The sequence below is a fragment of the Podarcis tiliguerta genome (genome assembly GCF_965153285.1).
Source record: "Podarcis tiliguerta genome assembly, chromosome: 4".
In the NCBI taxonomy this organism is placed as follows: Eukaryota; Metazoa; Chordata; class Lepidosauria; order Squamata; family Lacertidae; genus Podarcis; species Podarcis tiliguerta.
This window is the reverse complement of record NC_139537.1, coordinates 21,069,445-21,081,993: the sequence shown is the minus strand read 5'-3', so window position 1 is coordinate 21,081,993 and position 12,549 is coordinate 21,069,445. Positions and strand designations below refer to the sequence as shown.

Here is a 12,549-nt window from a genome sequence, read left to right as displayed (position 1 = left end):
GATAATTCCAAGCAAACTGTTTATATACATCTGATAATGGCTAAACCATGTTTAATGAAACACTCTCAGTTATAAGGTTCTTACACTGAAAAATTGCATTTTGGATAGCTTCTTTTCTTTGGTTTTGTTATAAGTGCCATTTTTAGGCATGATATGACAACTGTTTTGAATGACCCCCATTTCAATTTATGTCCTCTGTTTTTGCACCTTCGTACAGACAGCAGGCTTCAAAGAAGATAATGAAGTGGTCCTTGTCAGAACTGATCAGTCTGGTAGAGCATGGCCTGTTAACACTCCAGGAGAACTGCTGGAACCAAGTGGCAGAAAAAGGAAGCAGAAGGTATGTGTAATAAAGATAGGACATAAATTTGGGCATGAAGATGTGAGGAAACTCCAAATACCATATAAGAAAGCTACCAGACTATTTAAAGAATTTACTTCTATAAATTTGGGGCATTTGTATCCTGCCCAGTCAACAATGTCCTCTGGGCTGTTCACAACAATAAAATACGAGTACAGTCCAAAACTAGAATGGTCAATGGAAAAGCAGATCAACACAGAAAACTTGCATAAAAGCATGATGATGTTGCCATGAAATAGTCAAAAGTCAATAACTCCCCCATCTCCACATCCTTCTCTTGTGGGCACTGTGAAAGACATGAAGCCACAGCATGAAGTTGGTATCTGTTTCCCCCCCTTCTGGAGTGGCAATAATAAATCTTATGTCGTCCTATTTGTAATAAATGCTTATCAGTGCTTTCCCCACAAGTGTAAGAGCACCTGCCTTTGATGTACATCTTCCAATAATTTGAATAGCCATTTTCTGAAGACTGTTGTGTTGAGAAATTCCATGAATTCCCTGTTGTATCAGTTTAGGGCTACTTTGCTGAAATTAGATATGCTTTGTAAAATTCAAGTGCTGAATTGCATTCGCTTACTTTTATAAAGTTGTTTTTAGACTGGATTTGTTTTAGCATAACCAGACTGTGGCAGCAAATGAATATCCATGTACTTGTTATTCGTTTTCAGGTTACTACTCACGTGGAGAAGGAAAGGGTCCGCTATTTTCAGGATGATGATAATCTGAGCCTGAATGATTTGGTCAGAAACGAAAAGATGAGGACAGCAGAGGATCAAAATAAGCTGTTCATGAGAATGGCATCAAAGGTAGGGCCCAGCGTGTCTGAATTTATATTGAAACCTAATGAGCACTTCCAATATATTAAAAACCCTTACTTTCAACTTTTTTTTTAAAAAAAAAATCTGTTTGGAATAACATACTCTAAGATGTATCAAGATCTTCATGTGAGTGTTTCAAGTTTGAGGAAACAATGCGATTTGTTCCAGTACTTTATATTTGTTTTATGAATATAATTTTACTGTTTGTATGCTGTTCATAAGATCACGGTATCATTTTCTTAATGTTGGTGGCTTAGACATTTTTGCAAATAATGAATAAATAAAGATCACTGGGGTTCTGGGGCAGGAGAAGAGAGAGACAAGGAAGCATTTGCAGCTGCTTCACAGGCAGCAGCATTTGGGCTGCCCTCCAACTTATGTTTGAGCCCTGATTTTCCTGGACTGACCCCAGTGCAACATGTTCACTACCATACTGGCTTTCAGTGTACAGTGGTACCTCGGGTTACATACGCTTCAGGTTACATACGCTTCAGGTTACAGACTCTGCTAAGCTAGAAATAGTGCTTCAGGTTAAGAACTTTGCTTCAGGTTGAGAACAGAAATCTTGCTCCGGCGGCGCGGCGGTAGCGGGAGGCCCCATTAGCTAAAGTGGTGCTTCAGGTTAAGAACAGTTTCAGGTTAAGTACAGACCTCCGGAATGAATTAAGTACTTAACCCGAGGTACCACTGTATAGAGAATCATAATAAAAGGTAAAGGGACCCCTGACCATTAGGTCCAGTCGCGGATGACTCTGGGGTTGCGGCGCTCATCTCACTTTACTTGTCAAGGGAGCCGGCGTACAGCTTCCGGGTCCTGTGGCCAGCATGACTAAGCTGCTTCTGGCGAACCAGAACAGCGCATGGAAATGCCATTTACCTTCCCGCTGGAGCGGTACCTATCTATCTACTTGCACTTTGATGTGCTTTTGAACTGCTAGGTTGGCAGGAGCAGGGACCGAGCAACGGGAGCTCACCCCCTCGCGGGGACTCGAACCGCCGACCTTCTGATCGGCAAGTCCTACTTTGGTGCAAAACATCATTTAAAATCTCAAGTATATGAACTCTGTAGATAAACTTAAACTGAAAGGTAGCAATTTTAATTTTTTGCTGTAAAAGCACCATCTGAAACCATTTTTGTCATCTGCATTAATGAAGTGCACAGAATTGACACCCATATAATGACTTTCTCTTTCATGCTTTCATTTGTGAGGAAAACAGGAGGAGGGGAAATGCAGCTGAAATGGATGTCATCTTCTTGATATTGCTGAAAGTCTAAAAATGATATTCTGACTAGTGTGTGAGAAAGTGGCCCTTCAATACTGCAGAGGATTTTCATTCATCTTTTTGACTGAGATATTGGCTTTGCTGTGTCTGCATTGTTTTAAATCAACGGCTGTTCCTCAGTTCTGTTGCAACCAGCAAAATAATGAAATGTGATTTCTAATGTGCAGTAAGGAAGCAAGGGTATCTTCTATTTTTCAGTTTGCCTTGATATGTCCTTTAAACAAACTTTTTGAACTTGAAAACTTGATGGTAAAATCGCATTGAGATCAGTTTCAGTGCCTTTGCTGTCAACATGAAAGTCAACTAGATTTCACTTGTGTGTAAAGCTGTCCAACTAGATAGTTTTAAAGCAGCATTATGTTCAGTAGAAATTACTGGTAGAAACAGATTTGTGAAGCAGGAAGGCACCTTGGAGTAAATAAAATAATCGATTCCAAGAAACGGAAAGAGTAAGAGTAGCAAAACAAGAAGTGTTAAATTTTAGGGAAAAGACATTTTTTTGACACCTTTGAAAATTAAGAACCAGGTACTGTTGGGAAGAGTTACTGAATAGGGATTCAGAAGGGGATGGAGTTGGATGAATTTAAAATTGCTTGCAAGTAGCTTAGTGGTTGATTACATGCCTTGCAAGTAGAAGGTCCCCGGTGTCAGTTCCTGGCATCTCTAGCTAAAAAGGCCAGGAAGCACGTGATGGAAAAGATACCCCTCTGTTTGAGGTCACATGGAGAAATGCTGCCAATCAGAAAACATAAACATAAGGCAGATTCCTAGGTTCCAAATGTAAGGACTTACAAGTTTCACAAGCTGGACAGGGAAATAGAAATCTGCCTTGAGTGTGAGAGGGGAAGTACAGAGCCCTACCACCACCAGCTCCTCTCCCTTATTCTTCCAGCCACGGAATATATCTCTCACCTGCCCATACCACCTCTTGCCTCCGGAAAGCTGCTTTGCATTGTAGACCAGGGCAATCCAGACACAGTGGGAGACATTGTCCGGAGCAGGGGTAGGAAATTGGATCTATTCAGCAGGCAGGGGCCAGATGTCCCATGACCCCCACAAGCCACTTAGGTTGCTGGGGCTGCCCACCTGTCAAGCATCTGACATCACCAAGATGCAGGATAACGCACTTGCTTTGCTGGCATGTTTTGATTTCCAGGACATGCCTCTCCATGGGGCTTGCTGTAAGCACCAGCCAGCCTTGTGCAAGAAAAGCAAAAATATTTTTTCAGGTGTTGATCTGCTTGTGGAAGAGAAGACATCTTAAGTTCTATGGAACTTGCCTAATCATAGTACCACGTCAACTATTGCACTAACTCTTGTGAAACAAGTAGTGGCTCTTTTCCACTATTGTTTATTGGGAGCCAGCCCTGTGTAGTTGATACACCATTGTGCAAGACAAGTATCATTGTTTTGTTTCAGTAGGAAGAAGCTGTTGGCAGACATTCTAGTAATGTGCGGATTAGTTGGCAAACCTAGGCTTCAGCAGTCATAGTAGGACTTAAACTAGTAATAAAGAAAATTTGCATAATGAATCCTCATCAATGCAATATTTAATTAACACCTGGATAAAAGCTCCCTTCGTTTTATTGTGTTAGAGCTGAGCCCTAAATACATTTACAGTATATATATATAAATATTTTTAATTCACAGTCCTTTTGACTGAAACCTATTGTTTTTCCTAACACCAGCAGGGTTCTGTTTTTCCCCCCAGCTTCCTATCATGTATTTGAGTATAACATTCCTGAAATCTAAATGCTTCCATTTAAAATGGGTGATGTCAGTGTTACCATGGCAATTGAAAATCGCACGGATCCAATTTATACAATCTATACACCTTTTCCCTTTCTGGCAGATTTTCAGAGCAGCAGTAACGCTCCTTGCATTCATGTAGAAGGTGTATCTTGAATTGCGATTGCGTTAGTGTTATTATGGGAGAAACGAATGTTCAGTGGGTGAAGGCAAGGGAGAAGCGTATCATCTTACGAAAGACGGTGAATGGAAAACTAGTTGCACAACCGTAGTAATAAATAGAGCCCAAATACGCAAGCATGTGTTAACAGGACTTTATATAACAGAAGGTGGGATTTTTTTAAATTCAATTTTTTTTTTTTTGCTTTTCTCCTCTATACTTTGAGATGGCATTCTTAGGCAAAGTATACGTTTTTATGTCTGTTTTTGTGTGTGGCCCTGCTGCCATTTTCCTAAAAGCCACCCCCATAACTGTGGAAACTGAAGAAAGAGAGAAAAGTTGTAGTCTGCTTTGTGCCTCAGCGTCCTCGCCAGCAGTGCACATTTTGGGGCAAGCCAAGCCTGTACTAAAGGGAAGGACTCCACTTGAACCGGGATGGAAACCGACTGTTGGCGCTGAAAACAGAAAAGGTGGCAGAGCAGCTGTTAAACCGAAGGGAGGAGGTAAAACTGGCAAGAGCTGAGGAGGCGCCATTTGGAATGAATCTCACCCCCGGGGATGAATTTTAAATGCGGGTGGCATAGAACTAGGCTTGTGAGTGCAGGAGCACAGCATAGCAATTCAGAGAGGCCAAAGCACCACACTTGAAGAGAGAGGGTGGTCCTCAAGAGTTTATATGCTACTGCCTCTGAGCCCAGGTGAGTGAACTGGACTGCTTGGTATTAGAGGCTGGCACTGGTAGAATAGAGATGATGGATACTTGGTGGAACAGAGAGAACCAATGGGACATACTGTAGTTATCTCTGGATATAAACTCTGTAGGAAAAACAGAGAAGGACGTGCCAGAGCTGGTGTCGTTCTGGATGTCCCAGAGAGCATTGAATCCAGCAAGCAAGGAAACCCAAAAGGGGCAGAATTCTGATAATCAAAAGATAGCTGAGAGATAGCAGGCCTGCTGCTTAAGAGGAAGAGATTTCTGCTTCAGCATTGTAGATGGGGATCACATCGTTCAAATAACATGCCTTTCTTAAAAGACCCCCTTTGACCTGTAACTGCGGTTGTAGGGTACGTACTAATACACTTAAGTGCTCTATGCGGCTGCCATCTTGTTTAATAAAAATGGCTTCAATTAATCATATATGTCAGACCAGGGTAGTTTGGATGCCAGGAAAATCTGACTGGCATGTATGGTTACACTTCCATGGGAAGCTTATGTAAGTTCCTTGCCTGTGGTCATCTTCACCATCATGTTTTAATGGGGCCTCACAGTGTTATGGATCAGTTTTTCCAGTTTCATAAGAAGTTGCTAAAAAAGGGCACATTGCTGGGGCGCGATCATTTTGCTTTTGTTCACTTTCTCACTTGCCTTTTGATTTTAAACAAGATTAGATGAGTTAGTGGTGTACTGCAGGAGAGTGCAGAACTGGGGAATGGTAACAATACCTTTTATTTTTGAATTTTATTTCAAAATTGAGAATAGTAGAGCATATATATTAATAAGCACTTGTTATAATGAATAGGAATGTGGAAGTGATACTGGATTGTGGGAAACTTTATGGCCACACTTCTGTAGTCAGTATGTCAAAAATTATGGGAGGAATTCAACGTCACACTGTTAGAACCAACTACCCTATCCCTCCTCATTTGCTGTTCAACCCCCACTCCAGCCAATCTAATGCAGAATTGAAGTACTCCTGTTGCGTATGGACCTTGCCACATGCTGTATATCATATTCCATACGGATGTTGCCTAAATAATCAAACAGCATGATAACATAATAAGAATACAGTAGTACCTTGTAAGTCGAACAGAGTCTGTTCTGGAAGTCTGTTCGACTTCCAACGTTTGGGAACCAATGTGCGGCTTCTGATTGGCTGCAGGAAGCTCCTGCAGCCAATCGGAAGCTGTGGAAGTCGCATCGGTCGTTCGTGTTCCAAAGAACGTTTGCAAACCAGAACACTCACTTCCGGTTTTTGATCATTCAGGAGCCAAAGCGTTTGACTCCCAAGGCGTTTGAAAACCAAGATAAGGCTGTAATGTGCCTCTTCTTTATGCATTTTTTGTTCTTGTCAACTTTTTTCATATGTGTACCCTGCCCTTCCACCCAACAAGGCAGTGTTACCTGTGATCACCCACAACAAGCCTGAGAGATTGGGCTGAGAGTTGGTGATTTGCTCAAGGTCATCAAGGAAACTTCATAGCCAGGGAGGAATCCCTGATCAAAGTCCATCTTTGTCCACATTGACTAAATCTTCCTTTTGCTTCAGTTTTCAGACAAAACGGATAGAGAGTACTACACTCTAGATGATATGTTTGTTTCCAAAGCGGCAACGGGCGAGCGAAGCGGCGAGGAGGAGGGAAGGCAAAGGAAACAAGCAATCCGTGAGCATCAGCATCTTGCTGCACGCATGGAGAAGTGCCCTTACTGCTTTGGTAGCCCCGAACTTCCAAAACACCTGATTATTGCAATTGGTAACAAGGTAAGGAAGCAGCACAGCCTGTTCTGCGATGCAAATGGGAAGAAATAAAAGAGGGCTGTTTTCCATTCCATGGTTTTATGAGATTAAAAGTGAGATTGCTTCTTGTGACATGAGTTATTGTCTTTGAATGTTCCCGGCCCTTCCAATTAGGAGGAAAGAGCCACTTCCTCAAGGGTGCGACGAAAATGATACGACTCTTGTCTTGAATGATCAAGTTAATCTTCTTCAGTACTTCAGATTTGCAGGTGACCTTGCTGCAATGATATGCAAGAGCTGAATATTTAGGTTGCATAAGGTGGGTAAATAATTTGGAGGCCAAATCATGGTAAGAGGAAAAGGGTCATAGAGGGGAAGTTGAAATTAGAAGCCAGAAAACATAATAAGGTCCACAAAGGCAAAGCAAAGTCATCCGGATTTCAGCAGCACTACAGACAGCAGTCACGGCCTTTTAAAATAAATTTGGGGTTAGTTGCAAAGAGCATATGGAAGTTTTTACTTGAGACCAACTTGCTGCAGTCCAGATGACATTGAACTGCAGCTCCCATCATCATGACAATTGGCTGTGTTGACTGAGGCTGATGGGAGTTGTAGCCCAAAAATGTTAGGAGGACACTCTGTTCCTGTTTTAGACTTTGCCCCACCCACCTCAAAAAACTTGCTAGAAGTATGTGTTTACTTCAACATCGTCATAGTTCAACAAGAATCCTATTTCCTCAAGTTTATTGCCCCCCCCCCAAAGTATTCTGACTTTCACCCATCTAGACTCTCTGGATGACCAAACATTACGCTAAAATACATGCACAATTCAACAAAATGTAGATAAAAATAACCAGAAACAGACCACAGGATGCATGCTTAGCTCTGACTTCAGTAATGACTGGGCTAAAACTTAAAACACAAGAAAATGAACAGTCTATATTCTGCTAATTCGGGCTCTTTAGCTTCCTCTTAGATATTCACATATCCATTATCCTTCACCATGTATCCCACAATATTCCCTCACTCATCTCCCTCTCCCCATCACTCCAGTTTATAAATAGGTTAAATTTTGATGTCCATGTTTCATAATGTTGTAAAACTGTAATCGTTTTTTTTTAAGTCAGCCAAATGCCTCCTTAAGCAAATGGCCATATGATCTCTTTAGACCGAGTTTATTTCAGCAGGAACAGCCATCAGCCATACCTCTAAATGCAGAGGTTTTAGAGCCACAAAACCTCTGAGGGGTGCATGTCATGCTCAGAACACAACATAGGAAATTTCCCTGTGCTTATTAATTTTATGTTCTTGGAACTACCTACAGTAACTATATACTTTGCCCTGGTTCAGAGTATATACAGTGGTACCTCGGGTTAAGTACTTAATTCGTTCCGGAGGTCCGTTCTTATCTGTAACCTGAAGCGTCTGTAACCTGAAGCGTATGTAACCCAAGGTACCACTGTAGTTACATAATGGCCTCATGCTCCCCCCCCCCCCCATTTCTCTACTTCTCTAATACAGTTGTGTGGAGGAGATACGAACCTTAAATATTTCAATTAACCTCAGTTATAAACTGGGTTAATCTTAACCAGGCATAGGCAAACTCTGGCCCTTCAGAGGTTTGGGGCTACAATTCCCATCATCCCTGACCACTGGTTCTGTTAGCTAGGCATGATGGGAATTGTAGTCCCAAACTTCTAGAGGGCCGGAGTTTGCCTATGCCTGATGAACTATGGGTTAGTTGAAGCAATCCTGCTTCATAAACTTTGCTTTGAAGTTGACTTTTCCCCCAAATCAATTATAGTTAAGCCTAAACACAGTTTGTCCTGGTTCAGATATAATACTTGGCTGCAGTTAGTCTAAAACAAAAGTGCACATTTCTGACCTGCTATGCCAGAGGACAAGGGAAGGGAGGATCACACAGAGGCAAGGCTCATTGTACTCCTTCCTAAGATGTGGTTTATTGCTTTGTCCAAATGAGGAAAAAGACAAGTATAACCACTCATAGGAGAAGCATACACTGACTCAGGGTTGCATGAAATTGTGTTTGCGATTTTCTGTATGTGGTATAACGTCTGAGGTGGCATCTCTTTGATAATATCTGACATAGCATTCACTTTCTTTAAATTCCCTGCATCATAGAATAAAAGTGTTTCTACAGTATGTTTTAGCATATAATTGCCATAACAAAAGATTTTTATTTTTTTTTGTACAGCAGAATAGACTAAGACCAAATACTGTCAGTGAGGATAAAGGCTTAAGCATTGAAGTGAGCTGTCTTAACAAATTGAGTTGCCTTGAATTTCTTGTATGAAATGCTGCTGGAGAATGATTATTTCGAGAGGCTTGCGTTGATTATGATGATTTTTCAGTAACAAACTTAGAGAGGATAAAAGGCTTGCTCTGGAGGGCTTGCGATCTGTAAATCAGTAAAGAGACCAGAGCAGCAGGGAGCATAAAAGAGAGTAATATGTGATTATTTCAGTCACGTATACTGAGGTTTATAAATATCATTGTTGGATCCATAAGAGAATATTCCAGAATCTACCATGGGCAATTCATTTATGAGGACCAACCAAAACGTCACCCAAAAGTGGTGTGCCCTTCAGTTCTCTGGAGTTCTTAACTGTGGAAATTGTTAAACAAGGGTCGGGCTGGGGAGGCAAGGGAGTACAAAAATTAGGCTGAATTTGTAGCCATGAATTTGTTAGGTTGTAGACTCTGTTCCAAAGTGGAAATTGCAGGAATAAATCTTTACTAGGTGTTACAGGCATCAGGTTGCACACTGATTCTGCAATAAAGAAGAAATGGCTACTGTTTTTTAAGAGCACAAAATCTAACTTGTAACCCAGATCTGGCTTAGGTAGTGTAGGGTGTGGGACTAGGGGATTTTTGCCAGAGGCTTTGTGGGGGGAAAATGGGGTTTAAAGTAAAAATCTTTCCCATTCTGCATCTGTAGTGGAATTATTTTCAGGTGTTTCACTTGTTGTATCTTACACACATTTGCCTCTCTGGGCTCCTTCAGGAGGGCGGGCGGAACATAAAATAAATAAATAGAAGCTTAAACCATCTTGTATTCCACCCCCTCTCTCTCTAGGTCTACCTGTCATTGCCAAACTACCAATCTCTTACTGAAGGCCATTGCTTGATAGTTCCTATGCAGCACCACATTGCAGCCACTCTTCTAGATGAAGACATCTGGGAAGAAATCCAGGTGGGCAAAGTCTTAGGCTTGATGTGACTTGTTGTGTAGATTCATATCTAAACACTGTCGATATGAACCAGCCAAACTTGGCACTTGTAGCCCTCTTAATTTCAATGGGAAACATTTAAGCATCTGTTTGCTCCTTCATTGTAACTGGTGGGAATTAGTGTTTTCTTTTTGGTGGCATTGTCCCTTTTGCTGTGAGAAGGGCAGGCTGCCGCTTGGGGGTGGGTGGAGAGGGGACCGTTATATGCAGCATGCTCCTTGCAGCCGAGATATGGTAGATGTATTCAGAGATGAGTTGCCTTCTCCATCATCTGTTGGAATAATACACAAGGGGCTTCTGAGTGCTTTATTTGAAGACTTTGAATAGATGTTTTTTTTTTTTTATAAAAAAAACCTGAAATCATTAAGAGAGTTATGGGAAGTTCATAGCCAACACTTAACTTTCTACAACTGAGACTTTTTCTTCCGTCTACAAATCAGCATTCTGAATAAATGTTGCGAAGTATAAAAATAACACAAAGTGGGTGTATAAAGGTTAGCGACATTTAACATGTCAGTTTATCCGACCCAAAAAACCTGATTTGAAAGCAGAGAAACTTCAATACAGTGGTACCTCGGGTTAAGTACTTAATTCGTTCTGGAGGTCCATACTTAACCTGAAACTGTTCTTAACCTGAAGCACCACTTTAGCTAATGGGGCCTCCTGCTGCCACCACGCTGCCAGAGCCCGATTTCTGTTCTTATCCTGAAGCAAAGTTCTTAACCTGAAGCACTATTTCTGGGTTAGCAGAGTCTGTAACCTGAAGCGTATGTAACCTGAAGCGTATGTAACCCGAGGTACCACTGTACTGTTTGTTTGAATGAGTGTAGTACTTGCACATCTTTGCCAAGCACCGGCCACATTAAATGTCTAGTAAATCTGCAAATTGGCATAAAAGAATATGGGGCCAGTTTATATTGAACAAGCTTGTGTACTTCGGACATAGAACAATATCGAAGTGGGTCAAGTTGGGATGTGTCTGTGATGGTTTGGTTAGGTTAGACACCAAGCAAAAAAGAAAGAGGTTTGCATTTTCCAGAGTTCTCATGCTGGTTCACATACCTGGTGCGAGTCTCTCTCACTGATCAGTCTAAAGTTGAGGTTAGTAAATTCAGACTACAACTTTGCCCTTGGTGCATCGAGAGTCTCTTTAATATACTACTTGGAGATTTCTGGAGTTAAGCATCCTTAAAACAACAGTAAGCTGAGCTCCTTGGTAACAATTTATTCTCAAACCAGACATTAATGTTATTAAACTGAAAGCACATGGACAGTTTACATTAGAGGATAATGTTTATTTGGGAGGATTAATTGAGTGAGCAAGAGGTCATTCAAGTTTCTAGGATTTGGTCTCATGTAGGAGCCAAATGAAATTCAACCAAGAGCTAAATATAAACTCTTGGAATATCAATATAATGGGAAAGTGTAATTAAATATGCCTGGGAAATTCTGCAAAAATGCTTAGAAGATACCTTTATTCCACAAAGAGCATGTCTCCAGAGTAGCTTGGCTAATTATGGACCCACTAAATAAATAAAAGTCTTAATAGAGCTTTTATAATCACTGAGAAGTTTCAGAGCTCTTTTAAATTTGTTTTCTGTTAACAAAATCTCTTTCATGCTCCCTTTCCCTTGCAACATGTTCAGCCATTTGTCATATCACATCTGTTTCTGCTCTCTATCCTTAAGACTGGTAGTGCATGGCTTAATTATTCCAGTTCAGGCTAAAAACGTATAGGAATAAGCATGAAAAACAAGCAAACAAAAAATCATGCACTAAGTTTCAGTCACCCTCAATGTTCCAGTAATACTCTGTAAATACCAAGTTAACAGTGTTGATAGCAAGCCTAGACTGGCAAGGACCTCTTAAAACAAGCATAGTAAGTTTTGTTTTGTTTCTGAATTGTGTGAACATTATCTACCATGCCCATTCTAAGGAACTATAGGGAGCCATTATGTTGTCTAATAGATTTAAATTAGTCTGGTTACATCAGAAGTGTACGTGGGATTTTTTCTTTTACCTTATATTATACAATTTGTGTATTTCTTACAGCCAGCCAGCCAAAAATACAAAATGCAGAATCGCACCCTCAATAAAAACCAGTCAAAATAAAATAAAACAAAACGATATGCTAAGAACTGACAACCATAAGAAGTCTTAAAGATAGGTTTTCAAATTTTCACCATCTGTGAAGATGTTTGTTCTGCCAAAAATACTAAAGAGGCTCTCTAAAGACAAACCTGGAAACAGTCTCATAAGAGGATGATTTATATATTATTTGATCCCCCTGATTAAAAAAAAAAAAACTTATGGTAAAATAACACATGAAGGTGATTGATTACAGGGGCAACACCTGTTTTTAAAAGGAACACTGGCAAATCTGCCATTCAAATGCTGATCAGTAAGATAGCTCTTCTTTGCTTAGGTATTGATTTTATAAAAAGCAAACAGAGTTTAGGGGCAGACAGAT

At 40.7% G+C, this 12,549-nt stretch overlaps 1 protein-coding gene across 1 annotated transcript in view; it reads left to right on the top strand.

The window, feature by feature from the left end:
* Positions 1–12,549, top strand: part of CWF19L2 (CWF19 like cell cycle control factor 2) — a 75,159-nt gene that overhangs the window by 50,361 nt on the left and 12,249 nt on the right. Inside the window, exons 11-14 of the mRNA XM_083436268.1 lie at positions 218–340; positions 1,030–1,167; positions 6,640–6,852; positions 9,926–10,042. Coding sequence (XP_083292394.1) covers positions 218–340; positions 1,030–1,167; positions 6,640–6,852; positions 9,926–10,042 — 591 coding nt within the window. The remainder of the gene's footprint in view (positions 1–217; positions 341–1,029; positions 1,168–6,639; positions 6,853–9,925; positions 10,043–12,549) is intronic.